Below are 16,599 nucleotides of genomic sequence, written 5' to 3'. Positions count from 1 at the left end.
TACTTGGGAGAAGATATCAATCTTTTAGTCATGTCAATCACAAACAAAAATAATATATATTATTAGAAAATAATATAAATTATATATTGAAATCTTATCTATTAACTTAAGGTTTTAAGTTAAATTAATTTTTTGATATGGTATCAGAATTTTAATGATCAAGCGGTCATGAGTTCAAGTCTTACTATTTTTATTTATTTGATATAAATTAAACATAAAATAATATAAATCTGTGCAAATTTCAAGTTCAAATGACATTTACTCGAGAGGATATGTTAAAAAATAATATAAATTATGTATTAAAAACCTCACCTAACAATTTAAATTTTTAAATTAAATTTAATTTTTAATATATATGATGCAATTCAATCCCTTTTTCATTTGTAAAGTTCAATCAAGCTAAGCTGTGTGTGTGTGTTAAAATAATTTAATATTAGAGCAAAATAAAATTGACTTCTAATGTATTATCAATATTTAACTTTTAATTTATTTTTCTATCATTTTCAAAAATTTAATTTAATTTAAAATTTAATTATTGATATTTAAAAAAAATTAAATTTTAAATGTTATTAAAATATTTAAATTAAAAAAATTAAAAAAATTTCAAATAGCCCGTTATTGTACACACACAATGTCACGCGTGTAACAAAATCCCGGTGCTATGATTGCCATCATCGCTTTTAAAATCTGCGTGGAATAATTTTTCCAATAATATAATTACAACAAAAATAAGCACTTTCAACCCCAGGAGGCAAGAACAACTTCCACTTTTTTGGATCAGTTTGAACACCTTCAGCTGATATTAATATTCCACTTTTGCCTCCAAAGAAGCATTTTGATGCTTTAACAAACAATGAACGCTGTCCTCACAATGATAATGCAAATATAACCTTGCAAGGAATAATTATAACAGAGTTAATAGAAAATATTCAGAATTTAACCTTTAAGTTCTTTAAAATTATTATAAAATATTGTTAGAAATTATATCAATCAATGCTGCTCTCTAACATTAATATAGACACCACATGTTTTTGTTTTTATTAATTTTATAAAAACTGATTGATCTCAAAGATTTGTCGTAGCAGAATAAATTTCTTGAACATTTATATTTTTTTAATAAAGTGCTCGTATGTTATTTTTTAATTGTTATTGCTTTTGAAAATTTAATTACATGAATAACTTTTGTCAATGATTCCAAACTTCTTTTATTATTTCATATTTTGTCAACTGGATATTGATGAAATGCTCAGTAGAATTGTTAATTTAAATAATAATCTTTGCATTATTTGTTTTCCATGCATCTATCAAAGCAATATTCCCCTCCTCAGTATTTTTAGATATTACATAAGTTCCACTAATATATCCCTACATCGTTTTACTTTTAAAAATATTTCTCATTACATAACTTCAATACGAATAATTTTTTCCATTCAAACTTCACATTCATAGACTGAAACGAATCATCTCTTTTATTTGTCATAATCAACAAAAAAGAAAACAAAATACAAACGCAGCGAAAAACAAACTAATAGATTGCAAAAACTAAACAAATATTGCAAAAATTGAACAAATATCATTTTGAAGTTATACAATTACTCCAAAACAAAAAATTAAAAAAACATAATGCAAATATTAAATTACAAAAACTAAAGGGAACATGAAATATCAGATTTGCAGATACTGAACAAATATGAAAAGAAATATAAAAATTGTATTTGAGATTAAGTCTTATTATATAAAACCAGTTTTCATATCATGTTAAAGCAATTCAAATTAGCACAGAAAAATACAAATATAAATGAAAAGGAGACTAAAATTTTCATTAATTACTATTTTGAAGTTATTATTTTAACTTCAGAATACAAAAAAATTATATATATATATTAAATTAAAAATATTATTCTACCTTTAATAAATAAAATAAAATATATATATATATATTTCTTACTGGTCTTAACAATGATAATACAATACATAGATGTTTAAATATAACCATGCAAAGAATAATTATGTAATGAGATGTCATAAAAAATACTAAAATGAATTTTTAGAGAATACAATTTAAAAAATAAAACATAAAAGGCCATTTTTTAAGATACACTAGTGTCAAATTTTTTTTCCCACCATGATCATCAATTTTTTTAATTAAATTTTATAGTTTGTTTTTTATATAATTATTTTATAGTTTATTTTCTATATAATTATTTCAGTGTCGGTAAAAGTTTTTATTCTTCAAAGAGATTTATGATCCTGGGGTTAAGTTATTGAGCGAGAAACAGCATACTTCAAAGTTTTGGAGAGCATTTCAAGGACCAAAAAAAAAACAAACAAACAGATTTTTGCACTTTTCTTAAACGCTAATCAATCAATTCTCACAATTTTCCTAAGAAATTATTTCGAAATTCCAATACATTAAGATCACAATCAACACGACTTCATCAAGATAAATACTTGATATAAAGCAACAGAACACTCCTCAAGTTTCATTTCTTAACAAAATTCATACCCTCGGCCACTTTCTTAAAAGCTGGCCTAGAAGAAATATCCTCCCACCATGCCTTAACATGCGGACGCTCATTCACCACCGAAGCTGCGGGAGTCTTCATGAGATAGTACGTGTATGGTAGGTGGTGAAGGTCAGCCAAGCTATAGAAATCGCCGGCAAGGTACTTGGTGCTAGTCAGCTTAGCTTCATATACGTCAAGCACTTTTCCTAGCTTCTCTAAGTTGGCGTCAATGATTGTTTGATCAGGTAAATTGCCTTGAAGTGGAGCCACCAGGAATTGAAAGACAATCGGTGCTATCGCAGGGTTATATCGGTGGGACTCTACCTCTGTCCATACCTTCACCGAAGCAGCTTCTTTGAGGTTTTCGTGCCTTATAAGATCGTAGCCAGACCCCTTGAATTTCTCAGCAACGTATGATGTGATTGCTCTGGATTCTGGTAAAGACAAAATATTGAGGGACTGCAGCAACGACTTCAATTCCTAGTCATCTAGTTAAGTCCCAAGTCTATCTCCCATAAATTTGGTCCAAAAGTACTGTAAATCAGTCATCTAGTTAAGTTCCAAGTCTATCTCCCATAAATTTGGTCCAAAAGTACTTTAAATCAGTCATCTAGTTAAGTCCCAAGTCTATCTCCTATAAATTTGGTCCGAAAGTACTTTAAATCACATACATACTACAGACCCTAAAGACATCTCCGAGGAATTAGATTCCATTGACAGTTGCTTTGATCTATAACTTGAAGATGCTGCAATTGTACTTACAATAATCTGTTAAAGTCCATTCATCAATTGGTTACTACCTAATCGCAGCAATTATGAATGATTAAGTGGGATTATGACTTATAAAGTGCTGTACTCTTGTACGTATCTTAGAGATGTATTGATATGATGAAGTTAAAATGTGGCGAAATATTCTCTCTAAATTCAAGGTCTTCCAGCTTAACTTCGATTTATGGCAGCTTAATTTATAGGCTACTTGAGCCTTGAAAATATGCTTCTTTGACCACCGCAGGTTAATTTTAAATTTAAACACACCAACCAGCCTGCAGGATCTCCAACAACATTCTCAAAAGATCACCTATGGAGTTCTTTCATGTGTGTGTTAGTGAAGAAGTAATTAGAAATAAATCATAGCTTACCGAATAAAGTAAGATCATCTTCTTCAAGAGCTGGAATCTGACCAAAGGGCTGCATGCATATAGAATACAATTCAATAGTGTAAAAAAAATGAAATCAGAAACTAACACAAAACTAAACGAGAATTTGGTACTAACTTACATTTTTGGCCAGGAAAGGAGGCTGCTTGTGCTCGCCAGCGAAAAGATCAACCGGGACAAGCTCAAAATCTAAGCTCTTCTCATGGAGGCATGTCAGCACGCGAGAGGTGCATGTGGACATGGGTGTTCCATACAACTTAAGCACCATTGATGAAGACAGAGCAACAGATTTCACAGACTGGTAAGTTTATATTTTTGTAGATGAAGAAAACCCAACTCCTTCACTGCTTATTATACTAGTTACCTGCTGTCTAGCTACTACCTAGTGACTTGTTTGCTGGAGTTTTTCCTTCTTTTTTTGGCTTCTCCGCTAATCTAGCCAGCTAGTGGTCTTTGAAATGCATGTGCTCGGGGTAGTTTTGCTGCGTGTTTTCTTATCCACAGGAAACGTGTAAACCTGCAGGTCAATCTTTCAAAACAACTGTGATGCCTAACTGGGATGCGTCCCTTAATTAAATTGGATATATTTGCGTATATTGTAACATTAACATGGAAATTAATAAAGGTTTGGTGAATTTATCCAGCAGCAGAAAGTATACGCGAAGTCGTATTCTTTAAAATTATAAGGATGGCGCATTTTTGAAATATTATATTTAATTAATTATATGGTGTTTTATAATTGTAATATCAATTAAATTTTAATAACTATCCTTATTCTTCCTGTGAAAATCCATCACAAAATTCCTCTAAATCCATATCTAACAAAAATAATTTTTATGAGATTTATTATTATAACAAAATTCCTCTAAATCTATATCTAACAAAAAATAATTTTTATGAGATTTATTATTAAATTACATAAAAATTATAATTTCAATAGTTATTTAGTTTGTTAATCTTATATTTAATTTAGTTAATAATTTTAGAGAGTTAAAAAAAATTATTTTAACAAAATCTTGGCAAAGTTTCTTCTATTTAGGAACATTACCTAAACTTTTATTCTGCTAAAAAATACAGGTAAATAACCATAATAACCAAACATAATAAATTCTTACATTTTATAATTATAAGTAGTTTCAAGTTTACACTAAAACACAAATCTCAATTATTTTTACCCACCACATTTATGAAATATTTTTACCCACCACATTTATGAAATATTTTTACCCACCACATTTATGAAATGTAGTTTTATTAAGAACATTTTCATGAAATAAATGAAAATAAATAAACATACATGCATAGATACAAAAGGAATATGAAATGTTTAAATAATACAACAATTTACTAATTAAAATCTCAAAATATCTCAACATAATCCATCTATTTATCTACTTTTATGTCATTTATTGGATGATCTAGGCTCATTAATAGCACAACTGCATCATTCTCTTGCTCCTAGCTAAGTGACCTCATTCTTTTCCTCAACATCATCAAGAGTTAATATCTTTTTAAAGTTCTCAGATGCATTACAACAAATATTGAACCACCGAGATACATATGTATATCATTTGTGTTTTTTGTCAATATTATGATACATAAATGCTGCCTTTTGACCCTCTCATAGCAAAAAACTAACCTCGTATTAATAAAAAAAATTAATATTAGATTAAAAGATCAATAAATAAAATATAATATTTAGCATAAATTAATTCTAAAAATATTTGATTACTTACGGTATTTTGAATTTGTTGAGCATGTTGCTTATATTGCATGTTTGTAGGTGGAGGAATCTACTAAGAATCTAGTGTAATGACCTAACATATGATATCTATGTACCAAATCATATACTCCTCCTCTATAATCATATGATGTATCTCTATAAATAATTTGTTGAAATTAAGTTGTTGTCTTTAATAAACAATTCAAAAATACCTTAATAGGTTGTTGCCTATCTAGCTCACTCCGATAAAATAACAACACATATGTTGAATTATTGTCAAATACTCCACTAAAACACCATCTAGCATTATAAATATATTAGCTAAATTGAATTTTTAAAGTTACAATTAGACAATATAAATTCAAATAATTGCAAAATAACATTGTATCCCTACATCCTAATAGAATTGAATTGTAACTTTCATAGTTTGAATGGTTTTAAGTGGCAATATGAGAATATAACATTGGTCCATATGGAGATGCTTCTAGGACCATAGTTAACAACAAGCATTTAAAATGTAAATGGTTATTTTAAATTCTTCCATTCATGCTTATAGAAATAGCAAATATCTCACAATTTGTTTGATCACCTTCATGCATGCAAGATATATATATCTATATATTCATGCTATGACACGTATCCCCAATTATTTATAGGAATCGTGTCAAAATCATCTAGAAGAGTCGGATAAATTAAAAGCACATATCTCCATGTTAGGTTTGTGAATAATACACTGCCAAACATATACAGTATATATACTCTAAGATAACTATATAACACATTTAAACTATCATATTAATTCACATATGCTTAAAAAATAATTAATATATTCAAATAATAATTTAATAAATGCCCCTATAAGACCTTGTCATTAGCATCATCTGGTGGTGTGATAAATATCTTATCAATCCATTTTAAGATATTTGTTACCCTCTTCAATTCAGTAGGAAGGGGTGTTAATCTAAAGAATGCTTACATTACGCAACCTGATTACACACCTCAATATATATGATTATGTCTGCATCAATATGAGTCTAAGTAAAACTACAACATCCTATAATGTTAGTATCATCTTCTCATGCTTAGATGAAATGTGTGAATCTCACGTCTCCATCACTCAATTAGTATATGGATCAAATTGTGGTCAACTTTGATGTGTTTCAAATAACTAATGTATAAAAGAAACCAGCCTATAATACATATGGCTGAACTCGCTCATGTAGTTTCATTCACTTATATTTCATATAATACATCATAAACTCATCTGCATTACAATTTAAAATATAATAACATAAATATATAATACCTTGAAGGTTTATAGCACATCTTCATTATATAATATATATATATATATATATATATATGAGTCTTTGAATTTATGATTGAAATTGCTGAAAAACTATCATGCATGATACAAATGGTATATTGTAAGTTCTACTAAATTTATGTTATATTTTTCTTATGCCTACATGTCTATTTGATATTATACATATACAAATCTTATCACTCGCAATATATTTTTATAAAAAAAAAAACAAAAACCATCTTTAATTAGAATTATTTTCTTCATCAACAATTGCAAAAGCCAACAAAAATATCTTATTATTTATATGAAAAGCAACTACAATCAATAACTTCTTATCAAATCACTCATATAAATGTATGTCATCAATATTAATTAATGAACCTTTAATACAAGTTAAAAATAACCAAAAGAAATCTTTCATAAACCACTTTACAATCATCAAGGTTTCATTTATGCGTCCAATCAACAACTGTTTTAGAATTTGATTCTAACAACTGTTTTAGAATTTGATTCTTTTATTACCAATAACAACCTTAACAACTGTTTTAGAATTTGATTTTTTTATTACCAATAACAACCTTGGAGATCTTTCAAATGACTTTGCATGTGAACAAAATAAATATTCAACTATTTTTTATTTTTTAACTCATATTTTATCATATAATATTTTATACTTATATTGAGATTTTATTTTATTTTATATATTTATATCCATCATTTAAATTTTATTCATCACAACAGTTGATATATGATATAGCATTAACAATAAATTTTGCTACTTCAAAGCATATACATGAGAATCAACCTCATTTAACGGCAGAGAGAATAATACGTAAGTCTTGCTTTGTTAAAAGTTTCCTGAAGCAAGGATTGAGGTAATTGGAATGCTCATGGCCCAGAGCAATTTCCATTTAATCCGACGAAGTAGCATTCAAATAAGTTACCAATTACCCTAAAAATAATATATAGAAGCGGAAGTTGAAAGTGTAGAGCCAATTTGCTGTGAGGAGTCTCCTGTTAAGTCAGAGGACATTGAAAGAAAAAAAATGTTGTCTAAAATTTCTGACAGCATCGATAGACACCTGGATTTCATGGCAGCAGCAGCAGCCGAAAGCTGCATATGGATTCCCTCTGCGGAGGCCCATTTTAGATAAGGTGCACGGACATACATAGCAGCATGGGTCACGCAAGCTTATGGGGACAGAAGTCGCTTTCGCGGAACAGATGCTGATCCCATCATCATTTCCCTAGTATTCGCATGCCAGCAGACGGCGTTCTTCTGCCATCAGATTTCAAGTTTCAGAACAAAAATAAAGAAAGCATTCGCATCCTCGAATTCCGCTATTCTGTGAAGAGGATTTACCACTGCAGTCACCAAAAACATGAAGCGAAGAACCACACAAAACACATTGAGGGACCCTTTAACCATGTAATGAGCGCTCCAAGATGAACTTCCTTGTTAGACATTCGAGCTACCATTGATTCCTTTTGAAGAAAACACGAGCAAGCTTTTCTGCCTGTCCTGACTTTTAAGTTAATCGTTGCTTAACAGCTACTTTCATGCCACCGTCGGAACAAAGGTAAACTCATATCAGGAAATCTTTTTCAGAAAACTACCTTTAAATTTCAACGGATTTGCATACAAAGTGGAATTTGCGCGTTAACAGGGAAGGGGGGGAGAGAACAAAGAATAAGAGCAACGCCAAAACTCTAATATTGTCGAGTCAGGCTTCAGAGTTACATTCATAGTTCACTGGCTCAAACCACACATCCGAATACATAGCAGCGACTCCTGAGACTTTTAAGCCTTCCTGCACTGTTAAATAAGGAAGGCGATACCATTTTAGCACAGTTTGCAATTCGAAGTGGCATAATAATTCCACTAATAATCTCCTCTTTTTTTCTTTCCTTTTTCACTTACTTTACAGTTTTATAATTACATATTTACAACATAATATAGCCATATAGATGAGGCAATGCAGGAAGTACCCAAATAGAAAAAGGAGAAAAAATATATATTTCCAGAACGAATGAGATGCCTCTTTAAAAGGCTGCTTCTGGCTTCAAGAAGTTGTGATATTCCAGCTGAGTCATCTCTCCACCATTCACAGGATCAAACTGACAACGATAGAAACTGCAAACATAACCAAACTGCCTATCAACAATTTTATTCCAGAAATTTCATTTATCAAGCCAAAAAAAAATGGCAAGTTGAGGTGGTGGTTCCAGTGAGGATGAGGGGTAGAGTTGGGGGCAATGTGGAGGCCAGAAGGGCATGATGGAAAGAGATTATGAAAAGAACATGGAAAATATGATGCAAAGTCATTCATCGTTGAAGGTACACTGAAGCACAACATTAAGGGGAAAATTCCACAGAAAATTCATGCACTTTCCACTTCTAGCCTTCCTCTCCTTTACTTCCCCATCACTATCTACCAGTGAAGTCAGTATAAAATCATATTAAATGAAATCGATGTAAAATTTCTACAGCAGCAGAATAGAACTGATGTCTTGTTACCTCCCATCCAAACCAAGAATAACCACCGTATTCTTCTGGTGACCAAAAGCAACAATGTACTGAGAACCCTCAATTAAGTGAAACTGAGCCACCGACCACTCCGAGCTGAAATACTTCGGTAAAACTCCTGCAGGTGAAATGCTAATTAAAATACAACAAAATATGCATACATAACACTTGATCTAAGTGCACAACTTCAAAACAAGTATAAATTGTCAAAATTTAGCTGCAATTGGATTGGAAATAAAAACTCCTTGCAGTGAATGGATATGATTCCTACTTGCTGGATTTACAGGTGCTGCATTCAAAGTGATACTATTAAGAAACAGTTCAATGGGGTCGATGATACAAATTTTCATTATTAATGTTCTCTATATAGCAATGTTAATCAGATATTAACAACTTGCTAAAAAGTCATTCACCTATATTTAGTGTTAGATCTCAGATGATTCATTATCTGTTTCTTCTATTTTACAAATTGAAAATGTTTGCCGTTCTAATTTCAAAGGAAATCACTCCCAAGTGTTACTGATACTGTTTAAGAAAACTCTGTTGTGTCAAGTGCATGTGATTAAGTTACAATGTCCAAAGTGACATCAGCATAATGTTCAATTTACAATAGGTAGAGAGAAAGGTTAAAGGCCATCACCTTTGAAGAAAGATAATGAAGAGGCGGGTGATGTAAGAGCAAGATTAGGCTCATTTGTGCTCTGTGACCTGTCAATCACCGGAGATCCTGGATTAATCTTAAGGCTGAAGACATGGACAGTGCCCTTATCACTTGAGACAGCCAGCCACTGGGCAGTTGAAGAAAATGCCAAACTATAAATTTCTGCTCTATCTGCACCCCTCCTCACCTACATTCAAGCATCTAGTTAGTTTTGGCATATATGAAATTTAATTATGAGAATCATATCCTTTCTGAAAAAAAATTACTTATCTACAATTCACAAATAACATGACAGACAAATGTTTACATGGCATAGTTGACGATTTGGATATAAAAAGGACATTACCCAGTGAAGGAAATGAATTGAGCCCTCATAGTCCAATTATTTAAATGACAATTGTAATTTGAAGCATAGATATGAATATAAAATAAATCAACTAAAAGCATTCAGAGCAGAGATAGCACCCACATCCAACATATCCACACACAATTTCTTGTTTCCCCTTCAAACATTGCAATTACATGCTAAGACATTGAAAGCGCTGACAATCAATACATCATATTTCATATGTCATTAAGTAAACCATATAGGAAAGAACTCTCCCTATATTTTGACCTGAATGACCACAACTATTACAGTAAGAGGCTAAGAGCAGGTCATATGATATCACGAATTAATAAGAGAAAAACCTTAGTCATGGTACAAACTACAATTCATATCTATAACTGGACTTGAAGCTCTATTTCAAAAGAAAAAAGAAAGATCAACAAAAGCCACATACAGTGGATACATCCCTAGACCAAACTAACGGTTGTCTAGATCAACTAACACTAAATCATCATTTGTATTGCCTTCCCTCGTTTTTGGAAGTGTCAAAATGAGAATTTAACACCTCACCAAAAGTTTTCAAACCCTATGGAGTTGTGCAAAACAAAGCAAAACGACACAGAATATCTACCAGCAGCCTCAACTATTTCCAAACCGCAATGCACCAACAACACTTCACAATCAATACAGCTAGCTATACAGACTAGTCAGCTTCGAAAATACAATCCGCGTAAAAGAGATGAAAATATATACCTCTTGAAGCAGGGTGCCATCAGCTGTATTGAAAATCCGAACGAGAGTACCCTTAGTGCTAGCAGTAGCCAGCAACTGCCCATCCTGCGTGAGAGCAAAACATGCAGTCCTCGAATCATGCGCCATAATAAACTTAGTTCGTTTTGAAGCGTAATGCTCCACCCTAACCTGACCTTTCTGCAATCCTGGACAAACCAAAACTAACGATCCTGCCCCATGCGAAACCGCACAAAGCCCCTTCGGATTCGCAATGGTTTCAATCTGATGCAAAAGCTTCAAATCAGCAAAGTTATAAACAAATATTTTCTGCTCCAAAACAACAATAATCCTATCCCGTCTTAGCTTCACGGACCGGACCTCAGACCGAAACGATAGCTCGCCGATGCATCGACTCTGATGGTCGTCCCAGATCATGACCTTGTTCGGAGGGTACTGAGGGTCAGGTCCACCACCAACAAGAGCTAAAACATTGCATCTAAAAAGCATCTCAACCGCTCGAATCCCGCCACCACTATTTCCGCTGCCATCAAAGTCGCGACGGAAGATCTCGCGGAAGGGGTCGCAGTTGTAGATCCGGAACCCGTGGTCAGTTCCTGCCGCAAAACACCCAGAATCCTGGTTGAAGGAGACGTGGAGAAGAGAAATCGGAGGTGGCTGAGAGGTTGATTGAGGCTGAGAAGATATAGAGGTGTTGTAATTGGAAAAAGGGTTAGGGTTTGGGTTTGGGTTTGGAGGCATAATAGAAGAGAGGGAACCGTAAGATTGAGGCTCAGACGGGGACTGAGTTTGGGAGTCGAGTTCATCTTGAGGGGCCAGAAGGTCCGGGTTAGGGTCCGGGTTTGGCCATGGAGGAGAGGAGTACGCTGAGAGAGTAGCCATGGAGGCAGGACCTAAAAGGGTATTTTCTAGTTAGTTAAGGGGGTTACTGTGAAACGGAAACAGGTAGACAGAAATGGTGACTCTACAGGTTGATCTGCAATTACTATGTTGTTCATGTTAGTTAGCTTGTGAGAGGGTTCAGATTGTGGATAGTTTCGTCTAATTAGTTTATTGCTCGTGGAGATTCGTTTATTTACGTGCACGCATCGCTTGGGAGGATTCTTGCTTTAGCTTTGGTAAATTATTTTTTAAAAGTATTTTTTATTTAAAAATAATTAATTTTAAATATTTTTATTTTTTATATTAATATATTAAAAATATTAATTTAATATTTTTAAAACTCATCTAAATACATTTTCAACTACAATATAAAACATTTTTATAAAATAAAATATTCATCTTAGTTTAAAGAAAAACTGCTTCTATCTTTATAGAAAAAGTTATTGATTTTTATACAAGTAATTTCATTAAATATATAAATAATTTCAATTTTTTTATTTTTTATTTTTCTTTTTATAAATTCATTGATAATACAATTAATTATATTTCTTCGCCTTAAAGTGTGATATAAATATTTGGGTTTTTAAAGTTACAATTGAAATTGTCAAACTTCATTTAGTTAATAATTTATATTATTTAGGACAAGTAATCTCACTATTTTCTTGACCATTTACCATGTAAAAATATGTTGTGTCTTTCAATTTTATTTCTTTGTAAGGCTTATATAATATCCCAACATCTTACTTTATACTTTTATAAACAATATATAATGAAAAAGTTAAAAATAATTTGGTATTAGAGCACTATTACGGGATTTGATTATGAGAGAAAAGACATTGTATTTTTTTAAGAAGAGAAAGTTAACAAAAAGAAAGGTCAAAATAAAATGAGATAATTAAAATGTAACAACTAAAAATAATTTTATTCAATCAGTAATTCCTGAGTATGATGGCTAATATGATTATTGGCCCATACTTATGAAAAATAAATTTTTTGAATGAGTATTAGAGTTTAATGGAGAATGGAATTCTTATTGTGGCAAAAAAGGTGGAACTTACTGAAACACAACAAAAATCAAGTATAGACTAGAAGTTGAAAGACTTAAAGGTCAAGAATTATTTATTCTAAACCATCGATTAAACCATTATAGAGAACATCCTCAATGGAGACACTACCAACACATTTAGGACTCTATAAAACAAAAGTATCATCATACCACAAGATTTAAAGGAGCATAACTCCAGACTCTTTAGAAAGAGTTTGAGGTTCTACAAATGAAAGAAGGTGAGAGTGTTGATAAGCACTTCACTTGAACAATCATCATAGAAAATAAGATGAAGATTCATGGTGAAAACATGCAATAAGTGGTAATCATTGAAAAGATATTGAGATTAATGACTTTAAGATTCAACTATGTTGCATGTTCAGTTGAAGAGTCTAATAACTTAGACACTTTAACCATTGATGAATTGCAAAGAAAGTTATTGGTACATAAGTAGAGGATGAATGGGCATGGAGAAGATGAGCAGGAATTATAGGTGACCTACTATAATAGATATGGTGGAAGAGAAAGCAGTCAAGGTTGTGGAGTTTTTTAAGGTAGAGAAAGAGGTAGACAAGCATTTAACTAAGTTATAGTTGAGTGTTACAAGTGTCATCAATTAAGACACTTTCAGTATGAATATTCTAAATGGGATAAGGAAGCAAATTATGCTGAGTTTGAGGAGATAAAGAGATGTTGATGTCACTTGTAGAGCTTAATCAATCAAGGAGAGAAGATGTATGGTTCGTTAACTTAAAAATTAGCAATCATATATGTAAATAAACAGTGGTTCTCGGATCTTGATAAGGAATTTTGGCAATTTATAAAACTCATGAATAATTCCAAGATGGTTGTGTTGGGAAAAGTTAACATTAGAATGCAAATTGCTAGAGTTACTCATGTAATCATTAATGTTTTCTATATATCTGAGTTGATAAATAATTTATTAAGTATTGGATAAATGTAAAGAAGAGATGTAGTTATTTTGATACAACATGTAGTAATGTGAGTCTATTATCCTAAGAAAAAGCTTATCATATATACAACAATGTCTGTTAATAGGATGTTTATATTGTTTGCAAGAATTTCATTGAAAGCTTCCACTTGTTTATAAACAACTCTTGAAAACAATAATCACTTGTGATATTATAGACATGAGCACTTAAGTTACAAAAGTCTAAGAATATTACAACACAAGCAAATGGTGATAGGGTTACCATAATTAAAGGCACCATCCAAAACATGTATTGATTGCACGGTAAGGAAGCAATATGGGGATGCAATTCCAATGAGGAGTTTATAGAAAGCATTACAAAGAATGTAGTTGGTACATGTTGATATCTGCGGACACACCAAACTTGTTTCCAGCAGTAAAAAAGGGGTATTTTATAAGTTTTATTGATGATTACAGTCGTGAGGTGTGGATTATATTTTCTTACTAAGAAATTTAAAGCTTTTACTATCTTTAAGAATTATAAAAACCTTGTTGAAAAAAACACATGAGCTTTTATTCATTGTTTGCACACAGATAGGAGTGCAGAGTACACATCTCTCGAGTTTAATGCCTTTTGTAAAACTAATAACATTAGTAAGCATGTTGAGCACATAAAGGAATGAAAAGTTTTAATTAGATATCTCTGTTGTCATAACCTGTTCTTGACCCCATTTTCAACATATTTTCAAACAATATAAAAAATAAAAAAAATAAAAAATTAAAAAGAAGAAGAAGAAGATTAGGGGGTTAAATGACAAGTGAAGGAGGAAAGAATGACCAAAAATGAAATTTAGTCTCCTTTCAAAACTCAAAATAGTTTGGAGAGTTGTTAAATGATTTTAAATAAAAAGATATTTGAAATTGGAAGAATTTTAACCTAAAGGATTTTAAAATTTAAAGTTTAAATAAAAAAAATGAATAATGACTGTCATACATTTCACACGTGGGCAAGCAACATCAGAGGTCAAAGAGTCGTCACCTAGTTGTTTGCTTTAGAGTCATGAGGAGACCTGAATGTATTAATTTTATCAAAAATTCTAGTGTAAGGGATTGATTGTGATTATGAAAGGTATTGGCACTCTTAGCGCACCTTACCTAAGGTTGTGTGGTCTTGATATGATTTAAATGTTTTGATGAGTTTTTAACCAATGATCAGTTTATGACTTGGGATAAAGATTTACTCTTATGAATAAATCTACTATGTTGAATTTATTATGGGTTTGTATACCTAGTTAAATTCTTATGGAAAAGATTTGTGTACGTGCTTTAATAGAGTTCACCTATCTTGAAAGGCGAAAGGGTTTTTCATAGTTCATATATTATGGTGAAAAATAATTTTAATTAAAATTGATGAATATCAAAATATAATTTTAAAAATTTTCTAGTAAACTCCTGATATTTAAATATCAGCCTACCATAGGTCCATCATTTATACTAGGGTGTTGACCATTAATTTTTAAGAATTAAAAGTTTTGGTGTTATTGAAATATTGATTAAATTCTTAATGAATTTTACAAACTTGCTATAAATTCCAAAAACAAAGTGCAAAGGAAAACCAACAAAGGTTTTTTCTAAAACAATATTAGAAATTTTTCTTTTTTTATAAATAATTGTTTGATTTTAATAATCCTAAAAATTCTAATTCATGAAAATTAATTATCAACATGTTGATATAAATATTGGACCTATAGGTAGGTTGGTATTTAAATACTAGAAGTTGACTAGAAAATTTTCAAAATTATTGTTAGATATTCACTAATTTTAATTGCGAGTATTTTTCATCATAATATACAAAATGTGGAAAACTCATTCTTTTTTTAGGAAAGTGGCACCTACATAGACCATTTCTATAAGAATTTATCTGAACATATGACATATAATAAATTCAAAATATCAAATTTATTCATAAGAGTAAATCTTTATCCTAAGCTATAGAATGACCATTAGTTAAAAATCCATCAAAACCTTTAAACTATATAAAGATCACACATTGCAGCTTACCTTAGGTAATGGATATTGAGGGTGCTAATATATTCCTTAACCATAACTAATCATTATCCTAGAATTTTTAATAAGAACAATACACCCGAGTCTTCTAGTGACTCTAAACTAAATAACCAGGTGGCAACTCCTTAACCCCTGTTATTATTGGCCCACTAGTGATAAAATAGTGACTTTGTTGGGGACTTCTATTTTTTACAGTATTGGATTAGACTTTATATGTTTTATTTGGTTTATATGATTTGGTGTGTTTTTGCATTTGACTTATTTTATTTTATTTTATTTACACTTTAGCATGTTTTATCATATTCATGCATGTATGTTGGATATACATGAATATTTTCATGCATTACTAGTTTATTTGTGATGTATTGCTTTGAAATATATACATATAGAACTTCAAGTTGGGTGGGAACAACGATTTATCCTATGACTTTCGATTAGAGTTTAAATCTATGAAACCATCTAACTTTTTGCTAAGTGCTTGGACTAACATAAATTAGGATATGTACCATCCAATACTTACTAAGCCCTCATATTACCTTTATAAGAGTAATTACTAAGACAATAAGAGACTCTTTTGAGACTAGATAGTGTCTACCTCAATATCTTACATAAAAGGACATAAAACTTGCATGTTGGGAGTGTGCTCTACAAATAAATATTGTTGTATTAAGACATATTTAACCCTAAAAAGCATCTTGGATTATAGGATTTAGGG

General features: G+C 31.0%; 2 protein-coding genes across 2 annotated transcripts; both read right to left on the bottom strand.

Moving 5' to 3' along the window:
• Positions 1–2,345: 2,345 nt before the first annotated feature.
• LOC105115510 (glutathione S-transferase F13-like) lies at positions 2,346–4,070 on the bottom strand. Its single transcript, XM_011012419.1, has 3 exons — positions 3,786–4,070; positions 3,647–3,695; positions 2,346–2,941 (listed from the first exon to the last, which is right to left on the bottom strand). The coding sequence occupies exons 1-3, from the start codon at positions 3,930–3,932 to the stop codon at positions 2,484–2,486; spliced, it is 654 nt and encodes a 217-aa protein (XP_011010721.1). The 5' UTR covers positions 3,933–4,070; the 3' UTR covers positions 2,346–2,483.
• A 4,339-nt stretch (positions 4,071–8,409) lies between these two features.
• LOC105115511 (autophagy-related protein 18a-like) lies at positions 8,410–11,984 on the bottom strand. Its single transcript, XM_011012420.1, has 4 exons — positions 10,963–11,984; positions 9,861–10,068; positions 9,212–9,338; positions 8,410–8,827 (listed from the first exon to the last, which is right to left on the bottom strand). Exons 1-4 carry the CDS (start codon positions 11,839–11,841, stop codon positions 8,737–8,739), a joined length of 1,305 nt encoding a protein of 434 aa, XP_011010722.1. The 5' UTR covers positions 11,842–11,984; the 3' UTR covers positions 8,410–8,736.
• Between the last annotated feature and the right edge of the window lie 4,615 nt (positions 11,985–16,599).

Source organism: Populus euphratica, unplaced genomic scaffold (assembly GCF_000495115.2).
Source record: "Populus euphratica unplaced genomic scaffold, PopEup_1.0 scaffold720.1, whole genome shotgun sequence".
NCBI lineage: Eukaryota > Viridiplantae > Streptophyta > Magnoliopsida > Malpighiales > Salicaceae > Populus > Populus euphratica.
Note: the sequence above shows the minus strand (reverse complement) of the source record. Positions and strands in the feature narration are given on the sequence as shown.

Coding starts and splice junctions, on each gene's coding strand:
- LOC105115510 (XM_011012419.1), bottom strand. CDS start 3,932: ATGGTGCTTAAGTTGTATGGAACACCCATGTCCACATGCACCTCTCGC. Junction 3,696..3,785: donor CTCCTTTCCTGGCCAAAAAT/GTAAGTTAGTAC, acceptor ATATGCATGCAG/CCCTTTGGTCAGATTCCAGC. Junction 2,942..3,646: donor AGATGATCTTACTTTATTCG/GTAAGCTATGAT, acceptor TGTCTTTACCAG/AATCCAGAGCAATCACATCA.
- LOC105115511 (XM_011012420.1), bottom strand. CDS start 11,841: ATGGCTACTCTCTCAGCGTACTCCTCTCCTCCATGGCCAAACCCGGAC. Junction 10,069..10,962: donor ATGGCACCCTGCTTCAAGAG/GTATATATTTTC, acceptor GCTTGAATGTAG/GTGAGGAGGGGTGCAGATAG. Junction 8,828..9,211: donor ATTCTTGGTTTGGATGGGAG/GTAACAAGACAT, acceptor TTATGTTTGCAG/TTTCTATCGTTGTCAGTTTG.